The sequence below is a fragment of the Haliotis cracherodii genome, unplaced genomic scaffold (assembly GCF_022045235.1).
Source record: "Haliotis cracherodii isolate W230 unplaced genomic scaffold, xgHalCrac1.p SCAF_2, whole genome shotgun sequence".
Taxonomy (NCBI): domain Eukaryota; kingdom Metazoa; phylum Mollusca; class Gastropoda; order Lepetellida; family Haliotidae; genus Haliotis; species Haliotis cracherodii.
Window position 1 is genome coordinate 34306110 of NW_027266275.1, and position 21322 is coordinate 34327431.

The 21322-nt window shown below is 41.1% G+C and overlaps 1 protein-coding gene across 3 annotated transcripts in view; it reads right to left on the bottom strand.

The window, feature by feature from the left end:
- Positions 1-21322, bottom strand: part of LOC139468015 (thioredoxin domain-containing protein 11-like) — a 66749-nt gene that overhangs the window by 31097 nt on the left and 14330 nt on the right. For all 3 annotated transcript variants that reach the window (XM_071249671.1, XM_071249670.1, XM_071249672.1), the window contains 6 exons: positions 20339-20451; positions 18629-18697; positions 17454-17585; positions 14570-15322; positions 14128-14176; positions 10423-10577 (listed from right to left, as the gene is read on the bottom strand). In XM_071249671.1, the coding sequence (XP_071105772.1) occupies positions 10423-10577; positions 14128-14176; positions 14570-15322; positions 17454-17585; positions 18629-18697; positions 20339-20451 (1271 nt within the window). The remainder of the gene's footprint in view (positions 1-10422; positions 10578-14127; positions 14177-14569; positions 15323-17453; positions 17586-18628; positions 18698-20338; positions 20452-21322) is intronic.

The window sequence follows — 21322 nt, forward strand, 5'->3', positions numbered from 1 at the left end:
CATCATCATCATTGTCGATGAAAGTCTCATGCTTATATCGATAATCCTTCAGTGAGTGATTGAGTGAGTGAGTTCGGTATAAGACAGCTTTTCACAGTATTAGTTATATCGCGGCATGTCAGCTTAATGTGGGAGGAAAGCCCGAAATGATGCAGGTCTCAGACGTTTACTACTTCGGTGAAACCCACGAGCACGGGTATGGTGCTGACAACCTAGAAACATAATCGGGGCGAACCGGTATTCGAACCCACAATCATAGGTTTCTGGCGTGCCCAAGGGACGAAACTCTGCACAGCGAATTGCGGTGCCTAAGACAACTGGGCCACGGTGCCTCCTGATAATCCTTGACAGATGATAACGAGATATAGATGAGTTTAACACAACACTCGTAAGTCTATGTTGAAGTATGGAAGTTACGATCATCTTAGTATTAAGATCACTAGGTAGAACAGGTTCCAGAATCGGTCCCTAGTTTTGTTTACCGATACACATGATACACAGATTAATGTGGAAAGGCTGGATTATCGCAGACTGTGAAGTAAAACAATATTCTACGAACTTGGAAAATACTCAATTTTGATTGGTCAGAGGAATCAAATGACTGTCAACTCCTATTTTAAAGTCTAACTTGACATCTGCATTACCTGGGAAGCTAATATCTTGTAGGAAAGCAGTTCTTTCTCAATCATAGTTGGAAAGCACTTTCTGATAATAATATGAAGGTTATGAAATACATTGTTGCAAGAAATTTTGCTGTTCTTACGATATTAAGGTATGTTTGGTAATAAATTTTAATCAGAAGAGCTGTATCACACGCTTGAATGCCTGTTTGATTTGCGAGCAAAATAATATTGTTGTAAAAAGCAATGTTTTAGAATATACTAGCTGCATGTTCGGTTCAAAATTCAATTTACTGCAATCAAATCTGCAGGTAACATGGGGCTACAAAACACAATATGTTCATCTCCTTATTGACACACTCCCACTGGACACTGATGAATGTGAGATCCCCGTGGGGACCAGGAAATGCATCCTCATCAGTCTGCTCGTCGTAGGTGGTGACTTATTTGGATCAGACAGTCAGACCTGGCTGACTGTGGTTGACTTGGTTGGTTGACCCTGATCAAAGGAAAGGTTGATAAAAATACCAACTGGTTTGACTGGCCAAGACTCATTTATTTAAAGGCCGTCATGAAAAAGCTCTGAGCTCCAGGTAAACTGTGTATGTGAATAAAATACACACAATAACTCACCATTACAAAATTAATTTTGAGTTGCTTGTGCATACAAAAACTACCAGTATAACAACACTGCATAACTACCCAATGTATCCTCATCAACTGCACACACACATGATGCACACTACTGCAGTGAATACAGGCACTACATCTCGCTTAAGCCATGTATTCGCCATTGTGCTTATGTGACATGGTACATACTTTGGGCAGCACACAAACAGAAGTCACTTGAGTGAGTGAGTGAGTGAGTGAGTGAGTGAGTGAGTGAGTGAGTGAGTGAGTGAGTGAGTGAGTGAGTGAGTGAGTGAGTGAGTGAGTGAGTGAGTGAGTGAGTGAGTGAGTGAGTGAGTGAGTGAGTGAGTGAGTGAGTGAGTGAGTGCTCTTTTTAACAGTATAGAAGTCACTTGGAACAACACATAAGGCAGAATTGTTTAAAATCAATGTCTAACCAAATTTACAGATAACAATTTATTTAACATAATATTAAAGTGATGATTCCCTATAGATCATTACTCCGTTATCAAGCGGTATAAGGATATACACCGAAACATAGATTTAATACATGTAGTGTAACAAAGAGGTTGTTATCCACTAATTGTGTCTAATTTGTCATCCATCAACAATTCAACGTCTAATCTTTTTTGTAAAAATACACAATAGACTTGACAAGGGGAGTATAAATATATTGAATAACAAAAAGAATTATCACTACCCAATGTGAACGAATACATGTGAGTGTCTACTACTCCATGGCTAAAACATATATCTGGGGCCCTGATAGTAGTATAGTGCTGACTGCAGTGTGAAGCAACAAACAAAGCTGAAGTGAAGGACGCAAGTTCTTCACCCCTTCACTCAGTTCTTCTTCTGACTGACAGCTTCTACCACAACACAATCAACACTATTGATTCCGGACACAGACCTGTCACTGCCCCACTGTGATACTGGCAGTTCTTCTGTAACACAAGCTACTAGGCCTTAAGCTCCATGTTAAGCTAAACGTTTTATGTAGCAAATTATAACTTTTTAGCGGAAATCTCATAAATGAACAATATTACAATTATACCCTTATGGTGTGGAAGCAGTCCTCAAATAGCTTCAGGAGCCATATTGTAATTAAGAAACTTGAGCAATAATTGAAAATGTCTTCCTATTTAATTTAGTGAGAAAATTGTGCAATAACTTCACTGTAAACTAATCAATACTGAGATTACATTGGTGCTTTTTCTGTCGCTGTTTTTCAGTGGAATTGGCCAAAGGCTCACACCAATATCTGAGACGGGTTTCTTATCCCCTTTTGAGGGGAACCTGTCATCATTGTCAACTTGACACTTCACAGATGCTCTTTGAATGTATTTTCAATTTTTCATGTGCAGGAAGATGCTTTGTATTTCTGCATAATTGCCCCTTGAAAGTGTCACAAGACAGTATGAGAAGCAACAGGGTTTAGATCATTTTACTCTGTTTGATTATCACATTCAAGGAGCGATACTTGACTGAAAACATATTCGGCAGCTTTTTAATTTTCTTAATACTCTGTCAAATTTTCAAATAACTGCAACATTATGTATTGATTTTCTGAAAATTACACATTAAAGTCTTGAAGGAATTGAAAAGAGAGATATTTACAGTCAGTGAAATAAAATATGGATGAAACAAAATCAATAATTTCATCACTAGACTGCAAACCTCAACAATTAATAAAGATGATGGTTTTATGTCAAGTCTTTTGCTCAGTACACTCCACCACACCACAACACGACCAGCTCCCATCCATCCAAACCAACACAACAACATGACCAACTTACACCCACCCAAACCAACACAACACAACACAACACGACCAGCTCCCATCCATCCAAACCAACACAACAACATGACCAACTTACACCCACCCAAACCAGCACAACACAACACGACCAGCTCCCATCCATCCAAACCAACACAACAACATGACCAACTTACACCCACCCAAACCAGCACAACACAACACGACCAACTCCCATCAATCCAAACCAACACAACAACATGACCAACTTACACCCACCCAAAACAACACAACAACATGACCAACTTACACCCACCCAAACCAACACAACAACATGACCAACTTACACCCACCCAAACCAACACAACAACATGACCAACTTACACCCACCCAAAACAACACAACACAACACGACCAACTCCCATCAATCCAAACCAACACAACAACATGACCAACTTACACCCACCCAAACCAACACAACAACATGACCAACTTACACCCACCCAAAACAACACAACAACATGACCAACTTACACCCACCCAAACCAACACAACATCACACTACTAACCACACACACACATCACACTATTAACCACACACACACACACACACACACACACACACACACACACACACACACACACACACACACACACACACACACACACACACACACACGGCCAAACCTACACAACAAAGCGACCAATTACCACCCACCCAAACCAACACATCATCACTTAAAACCAACAATACATCACTACCCTCACCCCCAAACCAAAACAACAACACTATCCCTCCCCACCTGCCCAAACCAACAAAACATCACTACCCCCTGGCCAAACTAACACAACATCACTAACAACTCCCACCCACCCAAACTAACACAACATCACTACCCCCAACGGCCAAACCAACACAACATCACTACCCCCATGCCTAAACCAACAAAACATTGCCAACAACTCCCATCCACCCAAACAAACACAGTACCACTACCCCCTCACACACACACACACACACACACACACCCAAACCAACACAACATGACCAACTCCCACCCACACAAACCAACACAACATGACTACCCCCCACACCCAAACCAACACAACAACACGTCCAGCTCCCAACCAAGTAGAAACTACTTTCAGGCTTTGTACATCAATGCAATAAGTGCTTGTTCAATAAACTATTGATTAACGTTCCCAATAAGTTTAGATTGGATTTCCCGATGTGTATGTGTAGACAAACATGCCTACAAATCATGAATGGGGCAATTTACTCAAATTTAGTGTAATTACACAGTTTCTACACACTACTTTATTTAATAAACAATGTTTATTCCAAATATATGACATTTATGCTACAGAACACACTCAGCTAATAATCCCTGTTTACAAATACTGAAAGTTTTTTGGTTTTTTTTCAAAATTGATTAAACAGCTGGGGTTTTTTTATTAAAGAATCGAACTGTCAGATCATCAAACTTATCTTATTTTCATTTTTTTACAATGATTTTATACAATTTATAACATCAAATGATCGCATAAGTTATTCTGCTTTTAACAACAAATAATGAGACTCCCATATGCTCGTTTGTTTTCAAAAGTCATTGTGGAGGGAAGTCCATTTACTGGCGCCAAGACATCTAATCCAGTAAGGGGGTCCCACTCTTTTAATTGTTAACCACAGATCTGCAGCATTAAACTAAAAAAGCATAGCGACACAGAGTCTGAACATTCAACAGATTAAATATATAACACTTGTGCCGCCAACTTTCCGAGCAACATCAAATGTGCTTTCCTTTAGAACTAGCAAAGACTGCTTTCATTTCAAAACTGAACATCCATCTTGCTGTAAGAATGCTGGCAATGAGAGTCGTCACCCTAAATAACCTAACCTAAATTCCAAGGATGAACATCATAGCACTGGAATGTTTTATTGTGTTTATATGGACACAATTCTTTTGAAATTTGTCCTTTAGACAGTTTCCATTCATCTTAGTATCAAATTAATGAGCAGTAATCATGCATTTCACCTTCTAAGATCATGAATAATGTTGGCCAATTCATAAAACAATATAAAAAGTGTCAATTAGTAGTTTCTTCAGTCACACACTTAAACTGTCTTCCAGTCTCCTAAGCTCATATAAGATATACATGGCAAGGCTTGCTCCAATGATAATTATGCAAATAGACAAGCTCGGCCTTGCAGACTCAAATCATCTTCCCAAAGCTAGGGAGTAAACTAACTTTAACAGTTCAGTTTTCACCCTTGCCGAACCAGGCTGGAATTATGGAGTTAAATTTTGGCTGGACTATGCATAGTCCAATCAAATTCCCGAAACGAAATCAATATCAGGTTCACAAACAACATTGCAACTGCCGTGCCAAATTCGTTCAATCGCAGGATTTGTCGTAGCATGTGAACCATCAAATGGGCATTGACAGATATTTATCAAATCTTTTCATGTTTTTAATCCAGGTACTCAAGAGATCTGATGCACTTTGTGAGGTTAAACCTGTTTCATTACAATAAAGATCTTTATTATGGAAGTGATCGTCTTAAGTGGGGGCCACCATTTTATTTGAAATGCAAGTGACATGAGTGGTGAAATCTGATTGGTCAGAAGGGGGGACATGGAAGGGACTTAACTCCTGATAGAAACTGGTGGCGTGAGAATCAATCCATCTTCGTTCGGCAAGGGTGGAAACTGGAATTTTAAAATCAGTTAACTCCCTTGCCTCGGGAAGATGGACTCAAATAGTCTGGCACAGGCTGTATAACATGACTTCTTCACAAATGAAATGAAAAACAAGACTACAGCAATATTGAATTTGGTGAAACAATACACAACACAGTTGGTTTTGTATCAATACATATCATGTCCCTCTTTTCAACTACATTGTTCACACTACGTCATTCACAGAAACTGACCTTGAACTACCTTTTATAAACATTTATGGAAAAGTCCAAATACATAATAAAATGTCTCATATGACGTGTCTTTGGCAATAATAACACGTCCGCCACACATTAACCAGTCTAAACATGCATCAAGTTTCAAGAATAGCACTAATCTGAAATTCAAGTGACAGCTGACTTCATTGATGTGATTTTATATCCAAATAGTGACAGCCGAAATACAAAAGCTATTTCAAAACAGTGCTTCAAACTTCATCAACGAACAACCATGACTACAGGCATTGGAACTTCTGCCAATCAGGAGACAGATGCCTTCATTTACAGTCACACACTTCCAAACAAATCAGCATACAGGGAAAAACGTAAAATTTATTAAGCTTTGATCCGATAAAGATTCCTATTGACAGGAATTAAGGAACATTAAAGATCCAGTCAATCAGGTGTCTGATTAATGGCTTTCTAAGCACAGGGACAAATTTCCAGACAATTCTAGTTCAATTTTATTGAAAAAAATAATTAAAACAGCAATATGGTCTGAAAAAAAAACTACTTTCAGAAAATTTAAAGGTGACAGCTTGGCTGCCATATTTGGTTGTTGGTTAGTTTGTTGTTTAACGCCCCTCTCAGGAATATTCCAGCTATATGCATCGGTCTGATAAAAATTGAGTCTGGACCAGACAATCCAGTGATTGATATCATGAGCATCAATCCACGCAATTGGGATTGATGACATGCATCAACCAAGTCAGCGAGTCTGACCACCCCATCCTGTTAGTTGCCTCTTACGACAAGCATAGTCGCCTTTAACGGCAAGTATGGGTTGCTGAAGACCTATTCTACCCCGGATCGGCTGCCATATTTAATTTCAGATGTTGATGTAATGAGGAGACTCAGAAACACATAAAGCAAGTTTCAGCTCAACCATCATGAAACTACAATATGTTTCCAAAGGATGATGTTGTTCAACAGCAAAATATGTGGTGACAGGAGAAGAGGTTTACAGATGAAGCTGACAAGCAGGCCATGATATCAGCTCACTTCACTTTATCCTCACAAGGGTACAACATGTAGTGAAGTCCATTTCTGGTGTCCCTTACAGTGATATTGCCGGAATATCATAAAACCACGCACTAACTCAGCTTTACTCAGTCACTCACTCACTCAGCTTCACTCACTCAGCTTCACTCACTCACTCAGCTTCACTCACTCACTCACTCACTCAGCTTCACTCACTCAGCTTCACTCACTCACTCAGCTTCACTCACTCACTCAGCTTCACTCACTCACTCAGCTTCACTCACTCACTCAGCTTCACTCATTCAGCTTCACTCACTCACTCAGCTTCACTCACTCAGCTTCACTCAGCTTCACTCACTCACTCAGCTTCACTCACTCACTCAGCTTCACTCACTCACTCAGCTTCACTCACTCACTCAGCTTCACTCACTCAGCTTCACTCACTCACTCAGCTTCACTCACTCACTCAGCTTCACTCACTCAGCTTCACTCACTCACTCACTCACTCAGCTTCACTCACTCAGCTTCACTCACTCACTCAGCTTCACTCACTCACTCAGCTTCACTCACTCACTCAATCAGCTTCACTCACTCACTCAATCAGCTTCACTCACTCACACAGCTTCACTCACTCACACAGCTTCACTCACACAGCTTCACTCACTCACTCAGACTCACTCACTCAGCTTCACTCACTCACTCACTCACTCAGCTTCACTCACTCACTCAGCTTCACTCACTCAGCTTCACTCACTCAGCTTCACTCACTCAGCTTCACTCACTCACTCACTCACTCAGCTTCACTCACTCACTCAGCTTCACTCACTCACACAGCTTCACTCACTCACACAGCTTCACTCACTCACACAGCTTCACTCACTCACACAGCTTCACTCACTCTAACAGCTTCACTCACTCACACAGCTTCACTCACACAGCTTCACTCACTCACACAGCTTCACTCACACAGCTTCACTCACTCACACAGCTTCACTCACTCACTCAGCTTCACTCACACAGCTTCACTCACTCACACAGCTTCACTCACTCACACAGCTTCACTCACACAGCTTCACTCACTCACACAGCTTCACTCACTCACACAGCTTCACTCACACAGCTTCACTCACTCACACAGCTTCACTCACTCAGCTTCACTCACTCACACAGCTTCACTCACTCGCTCACTCAGATTCACTCACTCACACAGCTTCACTCACTCACACAGCTTCACTCACTCACTCACTCACTCAGCTTCACTCACACAGCTTCACTCACTCACACAGCTTCACTCACTCACACAGCTTCACTCACACAGCTTCACTCACTCACACAGCTTCACTCACTCGCTCACTCAGATTCACTCACTCACACAGCTTCACTCACTCACACAGCTTCACTCACTCACACAGCTTCACTCACACAGCTTTACTCACTCACACAGCTTCACTCACTCGCTCACTCAGATTCACTCACTCACTAAGCTTCACTCACTCAGCTTCACTCACTCAGCTTCACTCACTCAGCTTCATTCACTCACTCACTCAGATTCACTCACTCAGATTCACTCATTCACTCAGCTTCACTCACTCACTCAGCTTCACTTCAAGTCAGGTGAGCTAAGATCTGTTTGGGTAAAGGAGCCAAACTGAGATTGATACAGCCACTCAAAGGGAGATAACTGTAAACAAACCATAAACCTGCTATTCATCACAGTGCCATTCTTTTATTGTCAGACCAACGCCTTGCATGGGAAATCTCACTGTAATGGATCTCTCAATATCACCATGATCTCCACTTTTGACTTTATTTTTCAAACGTAATAAAATGATTTCAATGAATCCTGACTTAACTTGATGTTGCTTTTGACAGTGAATGTTTGCAAAGAAGTGTTTAGTTAAATTCATTTTGAAGCATCACATAGCAGTTAATGCCTGCTTAATGACGACACTTTGATCCTTTGATAAGAACATTAGTGTCATATATTGCAAGGAATATTCAATTTCACACTGTTTAATCACAACTGCTGATCACAAAGATTTTTCTATTTCATGTCCAAATTTCTTTTTTCAAAAGAGACAATGCTGTAATCAATAAACTTCAAACAAAAGCCTCAAGAAGAGGTACATAAAGTGAGTTCGAGGCTTTGAGAAAACTTTCCTCAAAGCAATCTACCATATCAACCAACAGTCACTTTGTTAGTCAGTGACATCAGCACACATGCTCCACACTTATGCACCACTTTTTAATTAGCACCTAAACTGAATATCTTGATTTTTTTTTCCTGTTTCAAAATATCAATTTGTATGGAAACAAAATCAATATCTCCCACTCTAGTTCTCAAGTAAAGTTCTGCCAGGTGCAGCTGAGTGGAGACTGTTGATAAACAAATTTCAATATTAACTTTAAGATGTTGTTCTTTTTAATTCCAACTCAAATGAGTGAGTAGTGTTTTACGCCGCTTTTAGTAATATTCCAGAATACAGCAGAAACATGCTTCACACATTGTACTTATCGTGGGAAATCGAACCCGGATCTTCGGTGTCTACTCAAGTGAAGTTAGAGAACACCTGATGACTTCATATGACTATGGTTAATCTGTAATGGCTAGTGGGTATAGCAACACACAGCCTTCCAAATTGTGGATGTTCTTTAACTATTGTTTAAGTAATACTCACACGCACACGCACACGCACACGCACACGCACACACACACACACACAGCACAGGCATATAATAAATGCATACAATAAATGCATGTTTTAATAATCAGATTTCCTATGATCTGAGACTAATTGTCTGCTCTAAAGAACACATAGCCTGTAGACTGACTGTTATGTAGGCTCACATCATACCTCACTTCCTTTGACCCTACATCACAGCTGAGTTGGTTGGTTGGTTTGTTGTTTAATGCCGCACTCAGCAATATTCCAGCTACATGACGGCGGTCTGTAAATAATCAAGTCTGGACCAAACAATCCAGTGATTAATATCATGAGCATCGATCCACATAATTGGATTGATGACATGCATTAACCAAGTCAGCGAGCCTGACCACCCAATCCCGTTAGTCGCCTCTTACGACAAGCATAGTCGCCTTTTTCAGCAAGCATGGGTTGCTGAAGACCTATTCTACCCCGGATCTTCACGGGTCAATTACACCAAATGATTTCTGGAAATTTAAAAAAAAATTCTGTTTTATGACTGAACAGTGGATAAAGATATAGATATTTCCCTTTTGATAAACGTCATCTATTCATTACGAAACTGTAAGACTGTCAGACGCCATCACTGCCTTCAGGTAGCCAGTGCCAAACTGTGGATCTGGTGGACAGTATGGTGACCTCACTGATGGTATATCGTCAATCACTATCGGACTATCTTATCCACTTCAAAATACATGTTCTGCAAATAAATGTGTGGTCCTTGGATGACTCCTAGTGCCCTGCGTCAATCAACAAATCTTCCTATCTCACCTTATGAGGATCCATGACGACAGTGTGGAATGTATTAGACGAGACTTCGACAACGCATACACTGGTCTCAGTTTTATCACAGGTAGAGGGGGCATAGGTCAGTGACCGCAGAGAACGGCCGGCATGACCACGGGTGAAGTTCAGGATAAAGGAGGCTGAAACACAAAAACAGAAATGGAAACCAGGCTCAAAAGAAAAACACCTAAATCATTTTCTGTTGTCTGGGTTAATAAGTCATTGCTTTCATGAATACTGCATGAAAACTGCATGAATACTGCATGAATCAGTGGAAAACCTCCCGTGACAACGTCTCATTCCTGCTTGTCGACCAAAACTAACAAATTCTGACACTGGTATAACATAATGTGCCACAAGCTTAGGGCTACAGTCCCTATACCAGTGGTCTGAAAATCTCGTCTCACACAACCTAGGATCTCAAAGTCTACAGTCCACCAATGACGAGTCCGAAAGTCTACAGTCCAACAGTGAGGAGTCCGAAAGTCTACAGTCCCACAGTGAGGAATTTGAAAATCTACAGTCCTACAGTGAGGGGTCCGAAAGTCTACAGTCCTACAGTGAGGGCTCTGAAAGTCTACAGTCCCACAGTGAGGAATCTGAAAATCTACAGTCCCACAGTGAGGAATCTGAAAGTCTACAGTCCAACAGTGAGGGGTCTGAAAGTCTAGTCCCACAGTGAGGAATCTGAAAGTCTACAGTCCTACAGTGAGGGGTCTGAAAGTCTACAGTCCAACAGTGAGGGGTCTGAAAGTCTACAGTCCCACAGTGAGGAATCTGAAAGTCTACAGTCCTGCAGTGAGGAATCTGAAAGTCTACAGTCCCACAGTGAGGGGTGTGAAAGTCTACAGTCCTGCAGTGAGGGGTGTGAAAGTCTACAGTCCTGCAGTGAGGAATCTGAAAGTCTACAGTCCTACAGTGAGGGGTCTGAAAGTCTACAGTCCTGCAGTGAGGAATCTGAAAGTCTACAGTCCCACAGTGAGGAATCTGAAAGTCTACAGTCCTGCAGTGAGGAATCTGAAAGTCTACAGTCCCACAGTGAGGAATCTGAAAGTCTACAGTCCTGCAGTGAGGAATCTGAAAGTCTACAGTCCCACAGTGAGGAATCTGAAAATCTACAGTCCTACAGTGAGGGGTCTGAAAGTCTACAGTCCCACAGTGAGGGGTGTGAAAGTCTACAGTCCTACAGTGAGGAATCTGGAAATCTACAGTCCACCAATGACGAGTCCGAAAGTCTACAGTCCAACAGTGAGGAGTCCGAAAGTCTACAGTCCCACAGTGAGGAATCTGGAAATCTACAGTCCTACAGTGAGGGGTCCGAAAGTCTACAGTCCTACAGTGAGGGGTCTGGAAGTCTACAGTCCCACAGTGAGGAATCTGAAAATCTACAGTCCTACAGTGAGTGGTCTGAAAGTCTACAGTCCAACAGTGAGGGGTCTGAAAGTCTAGTCCCACAGTGAGGAATCTGAAAGTCCACAGTCCTACAGTGAGGGGTCTGGAAGTCTACAGTCCCACAGTGAGGAATCTGGAAGTCCACAGTCCTACAGTGAGGAATCTGAAAGTCTCCAGTCCCACAGTGAGGTGTGTGAAAGTCTACAGTCCTGCAGTGAGGGGTGTGAAAGTCTACAGTCCTGCAGTGAGGAATCTGAAAGTCTACAGTCCTGCAGTGAGGAATCTGAAAGTCTACAGTCCTACAGTGAGGAATCTGAAAGTCCACAGTCCTACAGTGAGGGGTCTGAAAGTCTACAGTCCCACAGTGAGGGGTCTGGAAGTCTACAGTCCCACAGTGAGGGGTCTGGAAGTCCACAGTCCTACAGTGAGGAATCTGAAAGTCTACAGTCCCACAGTGAGGGGTGTGAAAGTCTACAGTCCTGCAGTGAGGGGTGTGAAAGTCTACAGTCCTGCAGTGAGGAATCTGAAAGTCTACAGTCCTGCAGTGAGGAATCTGAAAGTCTACAGTCCTACAGTGAGGGGTCTGGAAGTCTACAGTCCCACAGTGAGGAATCTGAAAGTCTACAGTCCTACAGTGAGGGGTCTGAAAGTCTACAGTCCCACAGTGAGGGGTCTGGAAGTCTACAGTCCCACAGTGAGGGGTCTGAAAGTCTACAGTCCTACAGTGAGGGGTCTGGAAGTCTACAGTCCCACAGTGAGGAATCTGAAAGTCTACAGTCCAACAGTGAGGAATCTGAAAGTCTACAGTCCCACAGTGAGGGGTCTGGAAGTCTACAGTCCCACAGTGAGGAATCTGGAAATCTACAGTCCAACAGTGAGGAATCTGGAAATCTACAGTCCTACAGTCCTACAGTGAGGGGTCTGGAAGTCTACAGTCCAACAGTGAGGAATCTGGAAATCTACAGTCCTACAGTCCTACAGTGAGGGGTCTGAAAGTCTACAGTCCTACAGTGAGGAATCTGAAAGTCTACAGTCCCACAGTGAGGAATCTGAAAGTCTACAGTCCTACAGTGAGGGGTCTGAAAGTCTACAGTCCTACAGTCTAATCTGGTATTTCTTGTTCCAACCCATTCAGTGGTCAACAATTTCCTTTGGATTCACCACACATTGTGTTCAGGACATCCTGTATGTCCACACATTGTGTTCAGTACATCCTGCATGTCCACACATTGTGTTCAGGACATCCTGCATGGCCACACATTGTGTTCAGGACATCCTGCATGTCCAGTGAACATTATTTTGGGCAGTCAAACCTGAGCACAGTGTCAATGGACATTCATTATGTGCTGCCTCTCCTTATGATACTGTTTTGCTGAGGTCAGCTTTTTTTCACCATAACATGGGAATATCAAGTTCAATCAATGATCATGTTTTGTTTGTTTGTTGTTTAACGTCACACTCAGCAATATTCCGGTTAAATGTCTTTGGTCTGTAAATAATCTTGTCTGGACCAGACAATTCAGTACATGACATAATGAGCATCGGTCTTTGCAACAAGGATATAATGACATGCATCAACCACCCGATCCTGTTTGTAGCCTTTTATGACAAGCATGGGGGGCTGAAGACCAATGTTTTCATCAATTGAACACAGTGGGTATCATGAAAGGCCTCTCAAGTAGTCTTGTTATGGCTAATGTGTATACATAAATTGAGAGGAGTACACTTTCCTCACATTAGATTAGGTCCTCAGATTAGGTCAGGAACTGAACTGAAGAATCTGGTTAAGATACAATTTGAATTTAGACAAAAGTTTGTAAAGACTCCATTCCCATAACATTTGGGAAAACTCTTTGGGCAAGTCTTAATTTAAGCTCATGCCTTGAAATCCTTAAACAGTCAATAACTTAATGTGTTAAAAAACATACTGTCCAACACTGTATCTCTGGACTTAAAACCTTGAAGAGAGGGCCTTGAATTTTTTAACATTATTTCCAATTCTTATCTTCACATTGTACAGTCGTTCAATAACTGGTACTTAGAAATAATAAAACCAAATGTGAATTCAATATCAAATCATAAACAGTTTCAGTTTGTAGCCAGAAGAAATAATTCAAAGTGGGATGATATGCTTAAGGGGAAATAACTCCTGTCCAAAATTCCGACAAAGCTCATCTCTCAATGTGTAGTTTCAGGCAATGGTTAAGAGGCAATAACTCAGGACTACACTTCACGACAAGGCTCCTGTTACTTTCTAAAATGACTTGAATAAGAAAAATATATTTGCCAACAACTCACCAACATTTTTGGCTGTAAAATTTTCTTTGAGCAAGTACTGTTCTTCATTCTATAAGTAAAACATATGTAAACTGTTGCTGGCAAATTCCAAACCAAAACAACACATCATGCATAAAACACATATTTCAAATTCTATTCTACATATATTGTACAAAACAAAAATCTGCTGGAATGTTTCTCCTTGTCATTTAAATTTATGCACCTTCACTTTGGAACTGTTGAAAATATGAATGTCATTGAATGATTGTCTCAACAGCAAGTTCTGTCGCTCTAACATTGGAAGAGATTAGCCAGAGAAACTGTCTGTAGCAGAGATGCTGAAAACTAACCGTAACATACACACAACATGTATAGAAACTGCAATTGACTGGAATAATATTAATTGTATTAAGCACTGAAAGAATTTCATTATCATCATCATCATCATATGTTTCATACTTACTTCCTTATCAAAAATAACAACCGCTGGATTCTGTGGTAAGGTTGACACATCCACACCAAGCCTCTCAGCAAACACAGAGTGCCGCACAGCATCCATTGCATAGAAGTTCACAGTCCGGTTACTACGACAACCCAAACCCGTAAAATTGACTGGAAGGGACTCTTCAAAGTTATAACTATTTTCATAAGGCACATGGCCCTGTAATTTCTGTAAAGTCAACCTTTTACACAACCGTTTTGGCTTATTTTCAATTTCTTGCCACACATACCTATCAGTCACTCTACGCTTCCCTGATCTGAAAGACATGGGTAAAAAGTCTGACTGGAGGACAGGCACTATGGAGGCAGTATCATCACCACACCACTGACAACAAAGACTATGATATTCATTAACATTATAATTCCCTATAGAGTTCCTACAGAAGTTGGTGTGCATCATAGTCCACTCCTCTACTTGAGGGTCAATGTCTAAACTGGAACACCCCGGCCCCATCTGTCTCGGTCGGTGGACACAGTATTCGCAGACATTGTGTGCCTTGCTGGACATCTCCTCCAGGGTTTTGGAAGCAAGGGAGACACAGCATTTGAAGTCGTAGAGTCCTACGTTACGTTGCTTGCGGTAGTTTGCACAGAACTCGACGACCTGGTGGTACTGGACCTGGGCGGACCTGACCTGGCTCCTCCAGTGTGAGATGGCATCCTCTAGGTTGTGGATCTCTTCACAGCTGTGGTACTGCAGCGCCAGGTCCTTCATCTGGAAACAAGGGACGAGCTGTGGGAGTGGGATTCACAGACACACGTACTGTTTCACCTTCACTAACAAACCTGGGGATCCACAGGACCCAATAATTATTTTAAGGGTACTGTAGTGTACATTTTGATGATTACTTTAATTTCAGGACCCTTCAATTTCTTGTCAAGAATTTGGTACAATGAATATTTTTGTGTGTCCCTCAGGACGCAACATATTCATTTATCTACATCCATTCAATATATTTTAACATTCTGGGTGCACATATTTGCGTCACGTAAAACCCTGAACACGTTTCCAGACAAGTCTCATTACTTAGTCAACTTTCTTTGTTCAGTTTGTTACATGTACCGTGGCTGTGCACAGTAAACGTTGAGGTGGGATACCGAGGTCCTTGTTAGGCCCACTGGATAGTTATGTTTCTTAACTATCAACTTTGAAAAAATGGTGGGTGGGTGAGTTGGGTTTAAAGCCGCTTTTAACAGTATTACAGTTATATCACGGTGTGTTAGCTTAATGTGGGAGAAAAGCCCGAAGTGATGCAGGTCTCGGAAGTTTACCACTTCGGTGAAACCAACGAGCACGGGCATGGTGCTGACGAACCTAGAAACATAATCGGGGCAAACCGGGATTCGAACCCACAATCATAGGTTTCTGGCGTGCCCAAGGGACGCAACTCTGCACAGCGAATCGCGGCACCTTAGACGACTGGGCCACCGTGCCCCCTTGACATGTACAAATTGCTGACAAAACTAGCCTTATTTCATTCTTCTGACATGATCAAATGCATGAGTTTGGCAAAAACGAGTGAAATAGGCTGATTTTTCTTTAAGAGTAGCTGTAAAGGGTGGTAAAATTAACAAAGTCTAGTTATCATTCATATGAGCAAGCTGATAAGTTATATATTTCTCAATTTCTAAAACATTTTGCTCAATTGATAACTTTTACAGAACCTGTGGCCAATCATTGCCCTCACAGTACCACCACTGTTGTTCAACAACCTGCATGTCTGCAGCATGAGGGCTAAGTATGCAAAGACAAATCTCATCATTCAATATAATGAGGCATTCTTTCTTTCATGGTACATCTCTTGTATTGAGATCTCACCATCATGATACTTATTGCATCATGAATTTGTGTATCCTTCCAAGTGAACTGGGGTTTCATGTTACTTTAAAGTACAGGATAAATCATGACTCCATTTTCTTGTTTGAAAATGTAAAACCGCGAGCGAGCTCAAGGTTTTACACTTTCAACTAAAACCAAAGTTGAGTGTTTTATCCAAAAATACCAGAAAAAAATTGACATACCTTGTAGTGAAACAATACAGTGTATCGCGGTATAAAAGGAACTCACTCAAACGTCCGAGAGAAAAACCATGTGCAGCATGGACTAGCTGGAGTCATGACATGCTAAACGGAACAACTTCTCATCACCTCCCTCGGTGGCTCAGTGGGACAACAGTGGTTTACAAAGCTTAACACGATATGTGAGGTTGCAGGTTCAATTCATGTTTACAGAATTTTCATGTTTAAAAAAAGAATTTGACCTTTAACCAATCACCAAACACAATTATGTTCACATCAACAGGAAAGTTTATAAAATGTTAATTGTAAAACCAAGGTTGAAATTGAAATGTATTCATCAGGTCCTGGGCATTCCACCGACATCAACATTCGTCAACGTACGTTGTACTCCATGAGGAATCAAACACAGGCTTTCGGAATGATGAGAGGACACATTGACCACTAGGCTACCCCACTGCCCCTGTCAGGTCCGGAATCCCCATGAGTTAGCAATGTACACACAAGGGAAAAGTTGATTATCAATAAGTTGTCCCCACATTATAAATGTTGTGACATTAAATCAAATCAGTCTCTCTGCCCACCATCACCCCGAGTGTCTACAAAGGAATCGGGGCGGTCGGGTAGCCTAATGGTTAAAGCGTTCACTCATCATGCCGAAGACCTGGGTTCGATTCCCGACATGGGTACAATGTGTGAAGCCCATTTCTGCTGTCCCCCGCCGTGATATTGCTGGAATATTGCTAAAAGCGGCGTAAAACCATACTCACACACTCACTCATTACAAAGGAATCATCACAAAGTATCTAATTAAGTTATAGTCTACTTACCACATGATATGGTTGGTTGGTGTCAAACAAGGGATTGAGGGCATAGAAGGCAATCACGGCTGGCCCCTGAGCCATCTCCTTTGACAATATCAAACTCTTCACTCCCAAAGGTGCCAGAGACCTTACCATAGGCTGAAAACAAATCAATAATTCATTCACATAAAAGTGTATCTTTGTTTTTTGTTCACCAACCTGGTCTCTGTGTGTTTAACGTGTCATGAAAGAATACCTATCAGTTTAAGAGATGACGCTCATTCAACCAAGTCACTGAGTCTGACCACCCAATCCATTCAGGCGCTGATTGGTTTTATTTTGTTCACCCTATGCTGTCTATGTCGAGCTATAAATAACTATCCTGAACACAATCTGAACCTAATGTACAAGAGTCATCAGGACATATTTCTTCCTCCCACCCGCCCCAAGTCTGATGCAGTTCGGAAATGGAGTTTGGCTACTTATACCCCCCTTTTGCTTCATTGTCATTGGATACCTTCAGGTAAGGGAAGAAAAAAATAATCCTGTTCTGTATTTTTCAACATCCTAGATCATCAAACAGTGCCAGTTCACCACTAGACTGTTCAGTATAGCATGTTCTGCTCCAGAAAACGAACACTACCATCATTTTGCAGTTAAGTGTCGTCATGAAAACAAAAAGACAATATAATAAAAATCCCTAATCATCAAAAGGCACCAGTTCTCAACTAGACTGATCTGTATAGCAAGATTCATCTAAACATATTCAACTGTTTTGGATTTGTGCTCCTGAAAACAAGCACTACCCTCATTTTCAGTGAAGTCCAACTTGTCATCATGGAAAAAAAATACAGATCCCATCATCAAAAGGCACCAGTTCACCTCTAGACTAATCTGAATAGCAAGTTTCAAAATGGGGGATAAAAATGGAAATGGAACAGAACATGATCTTGAACATTCTCCAATCAACTATTTATGCTTCTTACACTGTGTAGAGAATACTCACCATTGACGTTTCCTTGAAATGAATAAAAAATATAATACCTCCTTCCTCACAGGATAAAATGGATGATAATCTAATTATTTATCATATATATCTTACAAACCTATCATAATTATCCCAAAAAAAAATCCAAAAAAGTCACTTTGATCATTAGAGCAGAGTGTGATCAAGGTGTTGTCAGCAGTTGACAGGAACATACTTTTTGTCGATGTTGAAGACTCCAGGTCACAAGCTGGGAGCTGGTCAAGTTAAATTCTCGAGGATATTTCTGAAAATTAAACATTTCTATAATTATTTTATGTACACTAAAAGAAAATTAATATAAGAGACAACATATCATTATGATCAAATCATAAATATTATTGGTCTCCATTAATGAACGGAGGTAAAAAATCAACTTTGCCATGATGTTTTTCTGAAAGACAAGCATGAGTTTCAAACCACCCTCAATGGTTTGTTTATTTATGAAAAATCAGTTATTCCTGATGAGAGAAACAAAAACAACAAACAAAACAGAAACAAAAACAACAAATGAACATTCCGTATTCTGGTTTTGGCAAGGGTACATTTATGTATACAGAACGTTTCTTGGGTACATATCTGTAGAGCATGTGCCGACAACAACCCCTTCAGCGTCACTGATACACCTCAAATATTGTTTTGTTTGTTTATTGCCCCACTCAGCAATATTCCAGTAACATGACCACAGATTAGTAAATAATTCAGATTGGACCAGACAAATCAGTGATAGATATAATGAGCAATGATCTATGCTGCTGGTGTATGTTGACACGGCATCAGCCAAGTCACAGTCCGACACGACCTTTTTAGTTGCCTTGTACGACAAGCATAGGACCAACTGTAACCCAGAATCCAACAGGCTGCTCACATACTGGTAACAGGCATTATGTACTACTCCAAGGAAGTGAGTGAGTGAGTGAGTTGGGTTTAACGCTGCTTTTAACAGTATTACAGTTATATCATGGCGTGTCAGCTTAATGTGGGAGGAAATCCCCAAGTGATGCAGGTCTCAGACGTTTACCACTTCGGTGAAACCCACAAGCACGGGTATGGTGCTGACAATCCTAGAAACATAATTGGGGCGAACCGGATTCGAACCCACAATCATAGGTTTCTGGCGTGCCCAAGGGACGATACTCTGCACAGCGCATCGCGGCGCTTTAGACAACCGGGACCCCGCACACACACACACACCCCCCCCAAGAAAGTGAAAGAAAATAATACACCAAACACTCAATAAAAGTGAAAATAAGCAGTGAAAAATGTAAATATTTTCATCCATTGTGCCATACTTGACACTTCCAACCGTAAATTGTCAGTGTGCCAGGTATTTGGCCATCCCATCTATGAAAAAGATGGCTTTCAGACCACAGATAAAGAGCTAATGCAAGTATCATGATATGTATCGGATCGTGCATCTTCCCGAGGCAAGGGAGTTAACTCACTATAAAAGTTTCATTTCCTCCCTCGCCGAACTAGGCTGAATTTTCTGGGCTCAATCGAAGCACCACCAGTGGCTATTTTTAAGCGTTATGTCCCATCTATGTCCCTCCTATTGACCAATCAGGTTCCACCTCTCATATCATTTGCATTTGCTTCAAACAAATTGGCCACGCCCAGTGAAGATGATCAGATCGAATATCAAGATCTATGTTGTAACAAAACGGGTCTCACTTCGTGAAGTGCATCAAATCATGTGAGCACCTTGATTAAAAACATTAAAAGATTTTTAAAATATCTGTTGACGCTAATTAATGGTACCGGTACAAATGTTTAGCAAATATGCAGGGCATTTTACGGACAGGATGTTGATTCTTTAACTTCTTTTGAGGAGTATACAACACTCTGTCTTGTCCCTGATTGCTGTCAGGCATGTTACAGTCCTCACCAGTGTGGAGTTGGCAACACGCAGTAACATCACATCGTTACTTTGTGTCAAGTTGTAGGACTCTGCTAAAGACTTCCCCGGGAAGATGCAGAACTTGATCTGGTTGTAGGGATCTAATTACAGAAACAGTCATTGACAAACATTATCACTGCATTGATAAATGTCAGTTATCAAACAACTTAATCACAGAAATAAATGTGCTAGGAGCCTGTGTGAGGCTACACCAAATTCAGTAAAGTGCCACTGTTTTGAGACAGTATCCGACATCATTAGACTTATTGTCAAGCTATAGTTTTCTATTTGAAGGGATGGATCCAAGTTGACGAGCATCAATACCCCACATTTCAAACTCCTACTGGCATAACTGAATAGATTGAAATGTTAAGCAATGTTAGTCTCTGCAGTGCTTGATGTCAGCAAAGTGTTCATTGATTCCAATTGTATTGTGGACATATTTGATGGTGCAGAATGCAGCTAATAACGCTTTTTCTCTGCAAATATATAATTTTGATAGAAACATATAACTACATTTGAATAGAAAAGGAGCCCCAACAAGGTGGGAGATTGCACTTGAGGAAAATCTAGACTTGCTTCATTTAGGGCTCTGCATCATAGAAAGGGCTGGGCGGAAGGGAAACCAATTTGACTCAGAGAGTGTGAGACAGGCTACTAATAAGGTATGTCACCTTGATTGTTTTCACAAATCAGAAGCAGAGATGCCCAGGAAAGATTTGCCTGTATGTAAACTTGTGAACCTCTGAGAACTGTAAATATGTTGACACACTCTGCATTCCAAGTGTGTACATACATACAGGATGTGTGTACAATTAGCAGGATGTGGCTAGTGAGGACAGATAACTGATTCTAGCCTTCAGTCAGTTCAAGATTCTTAACTTTGTATGTGGTCAAATCTATTATAGCTAAAATGAATAAAATTATCATTAAACCCCCTGTTATCAAAAATGAGCGTGCCACTGTAACTTG